The sequence below is a fragment of the Heloderma suspectum genome, chromosome 1 (genome assembly GCF_057233095.1).
Source record: "Heloderma suspectum isolate Gila_16-S chromosome 1, 16-S_ref, whole genome shotgun sequence".
Lineage (NCBI taxonomy): Eukaryota > Metazoa > Chordata > Lepidosauria > Squamata > Helodermatidae > Heloderma > Heloderma suspectum.
In genome coordinates, this window is record NC_139458.1 from 360,280,597 (window position 1) to 360,292,860 (window position 12,264).

The 12,264-nt window shown below is 39.8% G+C and overlaps 1 protein-coding gene across 18 annotated transcripts in view; it reads left to right on the forward strand.

Annotated features, from left to right (window-relative positions):
• The window catches only part of AFDN (afadin, adherens junction formation factor), a 151,366-nt gene that overhangs the window by 94,729 nt on the left and 44,373 nt on the right, over nucleotides 1-12,264 (forward strand). For 9 of the 18 annotated variants that reach the window (XM_084828015.1, XM_084828019.1, XM_084828020.1 and 6 more), the window contains 4 exons: nucleotides 3,601-3,662; nucleotides 4,521-4,726; nucleotides 9,832-9,977; nucleotides 11,399-11,493. In XM_084828015.1, the coding sequence (XP_084684141.1) occupies nucleotides 3,601-3,662; nucleotides 4,521-4,726; nucleotides 9,832-9,977; nucleotides 11,399-11,493 (509 nt within the window). Of the gene's footprint in view, nucleotides 1-3,600; nucleotides 3,663-4,520; nucleotides 4,739-9,075; nucleotides 9,097-9,831; nucleotides 9,978-11,398; nucleotides 11,494-12,264 lie in introns of all 18 variants that reach the window. The other 9 variants (XM_084828010.1, XM_084828013.1, XM_084828018.1 and 6 more) reach the window with 2 other exon arrangements.

Below are 12,264 nucleotides of genomic sequence, written 5' to 3' on the forward strand. Positions count from 1 at the left end.
TGGACGGCGTGGAAGAACCTATTACAAGGTGTACCTTTTTAGTTTCCCAATCCGACGCTGATCGTCATGATGGATGCTTCACTACTAGGTTGGGGTGCTCACTGTGGGCACCTAAGGGTTATGGGTGAAGGTGAACAACCACATCAATGGTCTAGAGCTTCTTGCTGTCAACAAGGCCTTGAGAGCTTTTGAGGTGGTCCTCCAGGGTCACCGCATCCAGATTCCTTCCGACAACATGACAGTTGTGTTCCACCTCACCTAACAAGGAGGGACTCACTCAATACCGTTGGTTCAGTTTATGATACAAATCTTCGAGTGGTGTATCACCCGGGTCATCATCCCTACTGCGATTCATATTGCAGGCAAAGACAACTCCTTCGCTCCTTCCCAGTGTCTCACGAATTGGAGCTCGATCTGACCATCTGCAACCACTTGTTTCGTCAGTGGGGTCGTCCTGCTTTGGACTTGTTTGCATCAGAGAAGAATGTGGTGTGTCACAGTCTGCAGCCGAGCAGGCAGAGGTGCTCAGTCTCTTGGGGACATATTCGCATGGGAGTGGAACAGATGCTTCTTCTATATATTTCCACCATTTCCTCTCCTCAACCGGGTGGTAGCAAAGGTGAAGAAGGACGAAGCAGAGGGCATCCTGATTGCACTGTGGTGGCCCAGGCAGCCTTGGTTTGCCAAGTTCCTGCAGTGGTCCAAAGGGGAATATCTTTGGCTCCTGTCAACACCAGCCTTGTCCAGGGACGGGGGAAAGTGAGGTATCCAGACCTACCTACCTTACATCTGATGGCATGGAGGATCTGATGGTAGATCTGCTAAACTTACCTGCTTCGCTTCGGTCTGTTCTTGAGGCAGCTAGGAAACAAGCTGCCAGGAAATCTTATCCTAGTAAGTGGGCACGTTTTACTCTTTTTGCTAGAACCCATGACTTTGACCCGATCCATTGTTCTATCCAGGACATTCTAAATGTTTTGCTGTCGCTTCATGACCAAGGACTTAAATGTTCTTCTCTTTGAGTTTACATAACTGCCATTTCGGCTTCCCATCCTGGTTATAATGGATCCTCAGCTCCCTCACATTCTCTCATCCGTCCGTTTTTGAGAGGAGTTAAAAATCTTGCCCCTGTGGTGAAACTTCTGGTACAGTCATGGAGTGTATCTGTGGTTCTGCATGCGCTTACCAAAAAACCATTTGAACCGCTTGCCACAGTGGATCTTTGTTTTCTTTCCCTAAAAGTGGTGGTTTTGGTGGCTATTACCTTGCCACGGCACTCTGGAGAGTTGTGTGCCCTTCGAGTGGATGCTCTATACTTATACTTTCATAGGGACAAAGTAGTACTTCATCCTGATATTGCTTTCTTGCCTAAAGTTGTTTCCAGTTTTCATTTGGGTCAGGATATAGTTCTTCCGGCCTTTTTTGCCTCGTCCTCAACACCAGTTGAAAAGATGCTGCACACCTTAGATGTTCACAGGGTTTTGGCATTCTATAAAGCGAGAATGGAGTCATGTTGTCAATCCCAGCATTTGTTTGTCTGTTATGGGGGATTTAAGAAAGGACTTCCTGTCTCCTCCCAGTGCTTAGCGTCTTGGGTAGTTCAAGCTATTCAACTGGCTTATGAATTGGAGTCCTTGGACTTGTCTGGTCCGATGACGGCACACTTGACTAGAGCAGTAGCGGCATCAGTGGCATTTGAGAGAGGGGTGTCATGACCAGATGTCTGTCAAGCTGCAACTTAGTCCACCTCTTCCACATTTGTCAAGCATTATCGGCTCGATGTTCAAGCTTGAAGGGACTGCTCCTTCGGTCGGACGGTGCTTTCAGAGGTTCTTCGATGAGGACAGCAACCCACCTCCTAGTACGTAAGCTTGTTATTTGCCCATATGTGTGGTGCACAGAGACCATGGAGAAGTAAGTGAGGTTGCTTACCTGTAACTGGAGTTCTTCGAGTGGTCATCTGTGCATTCACACAACCCACCCACCATCCCCCGCTTCAGTGTCAATGTCATGTTTTAGTGTTGGCACCAGAGTTTCTTGGTGTTAAGGAGCCACAGTTGGTGGTCTCCTTGTAACTGAGGGATTGAGTGGCAACCTGCTGGAGTACGCACAGTGGATGGTGGGGGAAGGGTTCCCACCAATTTTTCCTCAGCTATAGAAGTTTCCCGAATTGAGGCTCTGCACAGGCACAGAGCCCATATGTGTCAATGCAGAGATGACCACTTGAAGAACTCCAGTTACAGATAAGCAACCTGACTTTCATAGGCCTTCCTATCATCTAGTCACTTTAAGACTTCATTCAAGTTTACTGTGAAATCTGTCAAAGTAATAGCAGTCTTTTAAAATAACACAGTCAGGGAGATGACTTATGCAAAGAAGACACATACCTAAGTGTAACTGGCAGCAAAATAACTGGGAAAGCCATTGTCACATTAAATTATGGCCAAAAGCAGGCAATGATGGCAGGCATAATTACATGTTCCCAAGTACAAATTCAACTGAGCTAAAGAGAGTATTGAGCACAGACCATAATGGTAAATGACTTGGCTGAATTTATTTTCAAATAGGCATTTGTAGGTTGTCAGTTTTTTATGCAACATCAAGAGACAGAGAGAGATGCTGATTTCCAGTTCAAGATCTGCAAGCATTTTAAAATAAATGGAAATGTCCAAGTATTAATTGAGAACGTGGGGAAAATGTTTAGTAATAGTGGAAAAGTGAGACAATATAACTTTTCAAATTTCATAGTAGTTGGATTGACTGGGAAAAATAGTTTGTACTCACAAATCTTTGGTGCTTTTAGTATATTTCTGTACTGTGCTATATTCAATTTTATAGTTTTTAACTCTGATATTTTTATAGCTTTGTGCTGTTGGTGCTTGTTGTATTTTAGTATCTGCTGCTTATGGACTATAGATATAAAGATATATGGATTTTATTTGTGTGTATTGTATGTTGCCCTGAGAGGTATTTGCTATAGGGCAGTTAATGTATTTTATAAATAAATAATAAATGTGTGAATGAGCAGTTTGTGTTCTAAAAGACAGTTAAAAATCATTACCTCAAAATGATGTTTTTCAGTCAAGTCAAATCACATATTCAGCCATTAGTCAAGTGATATACATGCATGTGTGTTCCAGCCCTCTGGGTCTCATAAATATAGGATATATGTTTTGAAAGATTTGTCTGTATTATGTTGTAGCAACATCTGTGGATTTTAGCATGAGGCTCATAAGCTAGCCTCTAATTCTTTTTTGACATAGCTGTGTGTATTCATAAGTAACATGAGCCATTTACAGCAGCTGACAGATTGCCTTGAGCAGTATATTGTGTACTGCAAATTCATTAATATTGCAGACTTTCAGTTCAAGTTTATACCATGATCTCTTTTGTTAATGGGAAAGTATAACTTGAGAGTGAATTTAACAAGAAGAGTGGAGAAGCAGTATTATTTTTCCAGTGCTGTATTTTTCAGTTCACATGAACAAAAATGCATATGCTCTCAAAAGTAAAGTCTTTGCAGAAGTCTCTATCTTTTGAAAGTGGAATTAATTTTCACTCTTTGAACTGGACTTTTGAAGATCTGCTTTCTGTCTGTAGACCTCAGGATGCACATGGACCTGAATTGATATTACCTGCAAGCATTGAATTCAGGGAAAGCTGTAAGTATAATCATTTCAAACAAATCTGTCCACGTGTAACAACTGTTTTTATTATTAACACTTTTTATTCTGATATGATGGATACATCAAAGGCAGAAGTTGTTGAAAAATGTTCAATAGTCACATTTTCCCCTCAGCAGCAATCCTCACCTCTCCCCACAAAAAACCTAATCAAATACTACAAAGAGTAATCACTGTTCAGTGTTACACCTATAAACGCTGCCTCCTTCCCCTAAATGTTCTCTCTTACTTCCCACCTTTACCCATAGTAGAGCAATGTTTTTTAGAAATGAGAGGTAAAAGTAACTGTCATGCTAAAGAAAAAATAAAAAGGGAAATATCCCTTTGCATATTTGTAGAGTGAGTCATGGCAGGTTTCCTTTATGTACTTCAAAATACTTTGAATCCCCCAGTGCTCCAAGAACCCCTGCGAGATATTTTGAATTTTCCCAAACATTTTCTCTTGCGGTTAGCTGTTCTTCCCTTGCCCGCAACGTCTTACACATTTCACGTCACACTGTTCAACCTCTGGATACAACACATCAATATTGACTTGTTAGCCACAAGCTCTGCATGTAAAAACCAAGGTTTGGGTTCCATTTTTAGCCTATCCCAAAGGTACATATGTGGGGTGTGGAATGTGTCATATTTACTCATGTTAATAAGTAAAGCCTGATAATGTGAAGAGTGACAATGAATCATTTAGTCTTTAATTTGTTAATGTTTAATAGTATTTGGTTTTTTTCCTGAAGTAGTGTCATAAGGTTGTTACGTTCCTGTTGGTAGGAACTGAGACCAAGCTTGTCTGAGTCATGAGTTCCTCTGATATTGGTTTACCACTTTTCCCTGTTTCTGCAGCTGAAGATGCCTTTTTGTCTGCCATTATAAATTACACCAATAGCTCAACAGTTCATTTTAAGCTGTCTCCTACTTACGTTTTGTACATGGCATGTCGGTATGTATTGTCGAGCCAGTATAGACCTGACATCAGTCCTGCTGAACGTACTCACAAAGTCATTGCAATAGTCAACAAGATGGTGAGCATGATGGAAGGAGTTATACAGGTGAGTTTCAGTGTAAGAGAGATACTCAGAGAACTGATTTGAATACATTTTAATAATGTTACTTTTTACACAAAGGATTTGTTTTTGCAGGATTGTTTTACATGTCCAATGCTATGCAGCATTGGACACAGTGCAGTTTATAATATTGCATGAAATAACTCTTCAATTGCAGCAAACATTCATGGTTCTCTAATAAACAAACCTAAAAACTGTATCCAGAATGTTTTTATTTAATAGAGTGCTCTTTGTATTATACTACATTGATATGGGATGGTGAACAGGAGATTCAGATAATCAAGGGTTTAGATAATGGGTACACACTAGTATTTAAATATTTTGCTGGTATGAGTCACCAGTTCAAAATTGCTTCACACTACCTTCAGCATGAGTTAAATCTAGTGGAATATGTTACTAATTTTACTATTAGTGACCTGAGTGTGTTTTGTATTCTGGGTTCTTTTTATTGGGATGGATCCAGAGTTCGTGGGAGACTCTGCTCATGGGATTGTGGAACTCTGCTGATGGGATAGTCCTGGAGGTGGGGCAGGGTGGGTTGATGATTCCTCCTTCCCCCTGAAAAGTTCCTCCGGATGGTTGGGGGATCCTGGGGAACAATGTAGGAGTTGAAGTGGGAATCAGTAAAAATAGCTGTGTTCTCTTTTCTCCAGTGGTAGACAACGCAGTGCCCTCCCATAGTGCCGTAGTCCAAAACATCTAGAAGGAACTAGGCCTTTGCTCCAGTAGGAGCCTTAGCTGCCATGCCAGCAGCTATTGTGAATATTCAAGCGTGGCTTATTGTGAAGTCCTAAACCGGCAAGGGTGGGTTGTTGCTGTACTTAACAAACCACCCATAATGCATGGGCTACTTTTGGGTTCGAGGTGGTTTGCATGGCAACAACTACCCTGCGCCAGGTTCGGACATGAAGATAAGCTGTGGCAATTGATCACTGCAGCTTGAATATTCACAATGGCTACTGGCACACACCACAACCCACCCTTAAATAAGCCACAGTGTGCTGCACTGATCTTGCGAACCAGTCATTATCTCCTTTGAGGGGTCACTGACAATAACTGTACTTAAAGATAGGCAGGCTTTTACTAGCATAGCTTGAACATCACTCTATTTTTGATGTTTTATGTTCCAGAAATAGTTTTTCATTTAAAATTTGTCAAAACAACATACCTGCCTATTAAAGCTATCAACGTTCCACTTTTATTTTCTTTTAAATTGTCCTGTTTCTGTGTTCACTTGTCTCCGTGTTACCTTGTAACTCTATAGATTTGGAGTGTAATTCTGCACGCCACATGCACCCTGAATGTGGAGCTGCCCCATAGAAGCCAATAGAGCCCTGCTTGCATTGGGATTTCATTACACTTACAGGCACAGTTGAACTGCATCATGCCATTCATTTTGAGGCAGATTCTTCCATACTTTCCTTACAGGCATTCTGAATCTTTGTTTCTTCCAAACACCTTGTACTGTATATAAGTTACTCCTAGGAAAAGTAGGAATAGAACAGACCAAGCAGTTGGATGTTTGAAGGGTTGACGTGGATGGGTTAGCCTCAGAATGAATTTCTCGTAATCAACTGTCTCAACAAACTGTGATGCAATAAAGATTTAGACAAAATTCTCTTTTGTCGCCTTTATTATTTAACCTGTGTATTGACATTTTGGGCTATTATGGTTAGGGCAGAAGAAAATGTTCATGTTATTAAACATGTCAGTTAAATGTATGTAAGTTTAGTGTGTATCTTAAGAAATCTCACAGTATCTTCTAGTCACCCAGTGCATTTATTATATAAATTTAGTATTCTATAGGGCATAAAATCTGTTTTGCCAATTCTGGTCTTTGGATATAAATATTAAGCAATATGACTGATATTGGAGGAATAAATAGATCTAGATTGGGGTGGGTAATGTCCAGCCCACAGGCCTAATCTGGCATGGCACAGGTCACAATCTAGGCTACAAAGCTTTCCCAAGTCACCGTTCCGCCTTCCTGATGTCACCGCCCACTTACAGTACCTGCCTCTTTGATCTTCCTTCATGATCACAAAATGGCAATCACTCCCCCTCTCCCTTTTCCTCCCTTTAGGGTTGCCCCGTTTCACATTTTTTTTCCTATCTGGAACTCAGTCTGTGGCTTTTCCTCGCATTTCCAGTACCTTTGTGTCTTTTTGGAAGCCCTTTTTAACAGCCAGCCATGTGGAAAAGTAAACAGTAGCATTTCCTGCCCCTACCCTGCTCCCATCCAGTCCGCAGCTCAGCTCTCTCGCTCTTCCTGCTCTCTCAGCTGCTGTAAGTGTTGCTTTAGAACAGTTTTGATTTAACCACGATGGCAGATGGTGGGTGGGTGGGGAATCCATGTTTGATTGAGTGTCCGCTGTGAAATGGAGCTGAGCTGCTTCATTATTTTTCTTCGGCGGGGCGGGGTGGGTTGTTACTTCTGAGTATTCATGTGTGGAATTGAGCTGAGCTGCTTCTTCTGGTTTTTTATGTAAAAGTAGATTTGTAAAACATCTGCATAAAGGTTTGGCCCTGCCCACTGTGGCCCCACCCCTTCAGTTTTAGCACTGCCCACCTCTGGAATCTGGCCCCTGACACCCTTCCAAGATTTTTGTCTGGCTCTCTGGCCCAAAATGACCCCTGGCCTAGATGGAAGAATAAAGGGGTTACTTTGGCATTTTGCTGTCACAGATTTCTAATTTACTATTTGGTAACCTTGACCCACATTAAAAAAAAACAGTATTTGAGGAGAAGGGCAAATGGCAAGCTATCATGGATAGGGAGAATTCCCAGTGAAAATGAAGGTAGTGCCCACATTTTTATTTCAGTTTTAATCATTATTCCTTTTCGTTCCACCAAAAATCCTGTGTAGATTAAAAGTATCTGGAAGTATAGCTGCCTTATTCCAGGTCAGACTATTTGTCTTCCCAGTCCAGTATTGTGTATTCTAACTGGCAGTAACTCTCCAGGGTCTCAGGCAGAAGTCTTTTATGTTATCTGCTACCTGATCCTTTTTTAACTGGAGATTCTAAGGTTTTACATATCCGGAATGCTAATGAAGTATGCACAATTGTTAAATGGTTTATTTATGTATTTATTTACTTTGTAAAATTGCCCTTTTTACAGGATACTCATGGAGCGTGAACCAAAATAACACTATTTAATTATAGGTATTTTTTATGCTGCCTGTCAATCATATTCCCAGGGCAGTTTACAAAAAAAGAAGAAGAATATAACAATTTAATGTAATATAGATTTAAAAGTAATGTTAAACAGAAGGAAAACCTGCAGATTATAATTTCAGGTAATCAGAAGAGTTATATTTGCAGGGACCCTCTTAGATATTAATTAGATACAAGTTTCAAAGATTTTAATGGACTATTATATAGATAGTACTATATTGTTAATGAGAGTGCAGAGAATTATCCGATTTTTTATGTAATCTATTGTTGATGTAATCAGGCAGATGATATCTTGTATACATGTTGAGATTGTACATATATCTAAACATAGTAAAGGAGATTCATGATATACCTGGATCTGAGATACGCTTAAAATCATTTTTATATTGTTTGATTATTTAACTGATTTTATAAAAAGGGAGCATAGATATCTGAGGGGTAATTTGTTAGTAGCTGCACAGATTCTAATGGCAAAATACTGGAGATAAGACCAGCTGTAGAAGAGTAAATATATGCTGTAGCATTCTGCACTTATGAACACTGTAACTGACTTCAAATGCCAGTGAGAAATAAATAAATAAATGTGTTTTGTTTGGAGCAATGGATGATCCTTCACATTGGTTTTATTTTTGTTTTTGATTAGCTAATCGTATGGACATGATTCTGAGTGTGGGTGTCTTCTTTTTGTATAACATCTGTTTTATTTTCTATTTTTAATTATGTAAAATTCAGTACAATTATTCATCTATATCTATGTAGATATAAGTGTGTGTGTGTGTGTGATATACATAAAAGCAATTTGCCTAACTACAGTACTGCATGCCTGGTAGTCTAATGCAAGATTGACTTGGCATGGGAGGAGAAGACTCTACTGGCTTCTATGGGCAGATCTGGGCACTGCTCTGTGCGGGATTGTGCTGTTGGTGTTAATGTTCCTACATAGATTGGCTGGAGGAAAAGCCAGAATAACACTTTTCTATAGCCTCCACCATTTAAAACAAAAGTTACCTCAGTTGTATTGCATCCCCTCGTTAAATGTTTTAATGTGACTGAGCATATGTCTCGTGCCTTCATATTTAGTGTTTTATTTCTAAAACTACCATGATTGTTCACAAGTTTCTTTCTTCTGTTTGGTTTCCTTCGTTCGTTTTTCTCCAGGAGGTAGACCAGGTTGATCAGGTAGGATATATTGCTGGGAACTGATCCTAGCTGCGTTGGCTTAGCTCAGTTTCTCATGCTGCTTCCATGTAAAAATACAATATTTCTACAGCTGGATTGAACATAACACTCATTCAGCAGCTGGAACATGCAGTACTAAAATCCTTTTTTGACTGCGCAACCTATCAGCATTCCATAATTTCTGCTTAACGCACTTCAGTATGAAGACATAATGACAAAAGTTCTTTTTCTTCCCTTTTTTTTTTGTTTTGTCTGTGGTTCTGTTCTTTGGATCTCATCTGAGGTTGCCTGGCCTAGCATTTGTGGTCGGGAAGTGGTGAGATAGATCAGTACTTGATACTGAGTTGCTTGGTGTCAAAGTCAAGTGACTAGTAGAGTCTGGGTGACAATGGGCATTCCTCGTGTACATACAGATTACCAGATAATGCATACATCTAAGCTTTCAGCATTTCATGACAACATGCTAACTCCATTTCACTAATAGCATTTGGAATATTTAATGATGTATAATTAAAGTAAACATTTAATTTGAAGCAGTTGCAACATGTCCAGTATATTATTTGGGGTTTCATATAAATTTTTGCAAATATCTGGTATCTGAGTTATGTTTGGTAATATGGAGGAGGTACTGGTCTATCTAAGCAGAGCCTTTTGACAATGAATGCAGGTTGGATTATTAGAAGGGGAATATTATTCCTATTAGTGCTTACATCTCTCCCTTTTTAATATTTGCAGAAACAGAAGAATATTGCTGGGGCACTTGCTTTTTGGATGGCAAATGCATCTGAGCTGCTAAACTTCATTAAGCAGGATCGAGACCTTAGCAGAATGACATTAGATGCACAAGATGTTTTGGCACACCTTGTTCAAATGGCATTCAAGTAAGAGAATCAAATTTCAGTGTTCATTTGTATGTTGATAAAGTGTTGTTCTCTCCTTGTTGAGGAAGAGTTATACATTCTTTCTGAGATCCAGATGTCTTTTAAAACCAAGTAATGTGTGTTCTTCTATTTGTTTGTTAAAGCTGGATAATTCCATCATATTTCAGATCTGTTAATTGCTGGCTCTGCTTGGTGCAGTGCATATGTTCTTGCACAATGTGTGAGGGTGGTGGGGAGAAGGAGTCCATCCTTATACTAGGGAACATTAAAATTCTAAATAGTAATCAAAATGAAGTAAAAAATATTAAACAACTATAGTTATCATTTCTCCAGTTTCAAGAAAATTAAATTACTGTTTTTCATATGGGTAAAAATGGCACCAAGAATAATTGTTTTCTCCTCTCCTTCCTTTAATACCTGCTTTCTTTCCTAAAACCTTGATTGTCAAGGAGTGTCTTACTGTACTGCTTTTCAAGCTATGGTGCTTATCCAGTTAAATGGAAGATTTTATAACTAATTTTATGTATATAACATAAACAAGGTTGAATGCATTGAAATCTATGGAACAAGTTAGTCATAATGAATTTAATTCTCACTGATTTCCCGTTGATTAACTTCCTGTGAATCCAACCCATTATTGTTTAGTAATATACTACTTCTGTTGCTCAGGGATAGTATAAACGCCAAAAAAAAACCCCCAACCCCAAATTTAATTTCATAGGACAGGATCCAGTGGTGCCCTTGTGCCAGCAGTCAGGTCCGCTGGCCCCAGTACGCACATGGGCCGTACTGCTTCCGGGGGCAAGCCACAAAATGAGTGGAAACACTCATTTCTGGAAGGGACAGGTCATGCCCCTCCCAGAAATAAGCAGTTCCGCTCATTTCATGGCTTGCCCACAAAGCGCAGCATCGCGGCCACCAGCGGTAGGGGCCATGCATGCTCTGGAGCCAGCAGGGCTGGCCAGGCACATACCAGGTCCAGTGGATCTGGCTGCCAGTGCAAGGGCACGATTGCATCCTGCCCATTATCTAATATAGTTTTCAGGAACTTCTGACTTGCCACAGTTTGATTGTTTTATTTCATTTTTAGTATTTGGATAATTTTCAGTGAATCTGTTCGTTGGAAAGGATATAGCAAAGCTGTTCAGGCAACTTTAATTTGAATAATAAATATAATGGCCTCTATCTTGCATGCACTTACTTTGGAGTGAGTCCCATTAAACTGAAGTCAGGCTTATTTTTGAGCAGATATACATAGGATTGAGTTGAGAGAGTGGGATTTTTAAGCCATGTTTTCTAGGGCTGCGTCCTTTAATGGATTTAATGTGTAGATTGTTCATCTGCTCTTAACCAAACTTTTAAAGTGAATCAATCTTTAAATCGGTAAAAGCTTTAATATTTTTCCAAAACCTGTTTTTCAGATATCTGGTTCATTGTCTTCAATCAGAGCTTAATAACTACATGCCTGCATTTCTTGATGATCCAGAAGAAAATAATCCTCAAAGACCTAAAATAGGTTAGATCATTTGATAGCATCTTTAATAAGTATAAATCCTGTTGTCATGACAGGAGTGTGGTGGGATAGATTGTATATGGTAGGGAACTGTGCTGTGTGCTTACATCTACAATAAGACTCATTGTACCTAACCAGGGGTTTACCCTGTCAGGTGAAAACTGAGCCACCTCTTGCCCTAGGTTTCATTTCTTGGTGTGGTTAGAATGTAACACAGAGTTTTAATGATGATTTATGATCATAATTTTAAATAATGGTTTTACAATAATATTACATGCTATAGCTGTAACATGAATTGTATGTTTATATAATCTGGGATAAAAGGTATATCTTATATAAATCTCCATGTCTTAAATTACATCGTTAAAACTATAGCTGTTTAATCATGAAATATGCAGTAGAATTCTAATCCTATAAGCCAGAAGTACACAACCTTTTTGGACCATGGGCACATTTGGCAATTTGAGAAAATGTCCTGGGCACCACTAGAAAATGGCTGCTTTGGGAGGCATGACAAAGGACAAGTTTCCTGCCCAAAAGACTGAGTACAAGGCAGAGGTGGGGTCTGAGCCCGAGCACACTAAACAATTCCTTTGAATCCACAGTTTACAGCACTAACAGAAACCTATTTCACAGCAATCCCAGCTGCCAGAACAAAAATGTGTTAATTTTTGTTTTAATTGGAGGGGCAGAACACCTTGGTAGGCACCAAGAAAGAAGTCTAGGGACGCATTGGTACCCATGGGTATCACATTGCCTTCCCATGCTCTAACT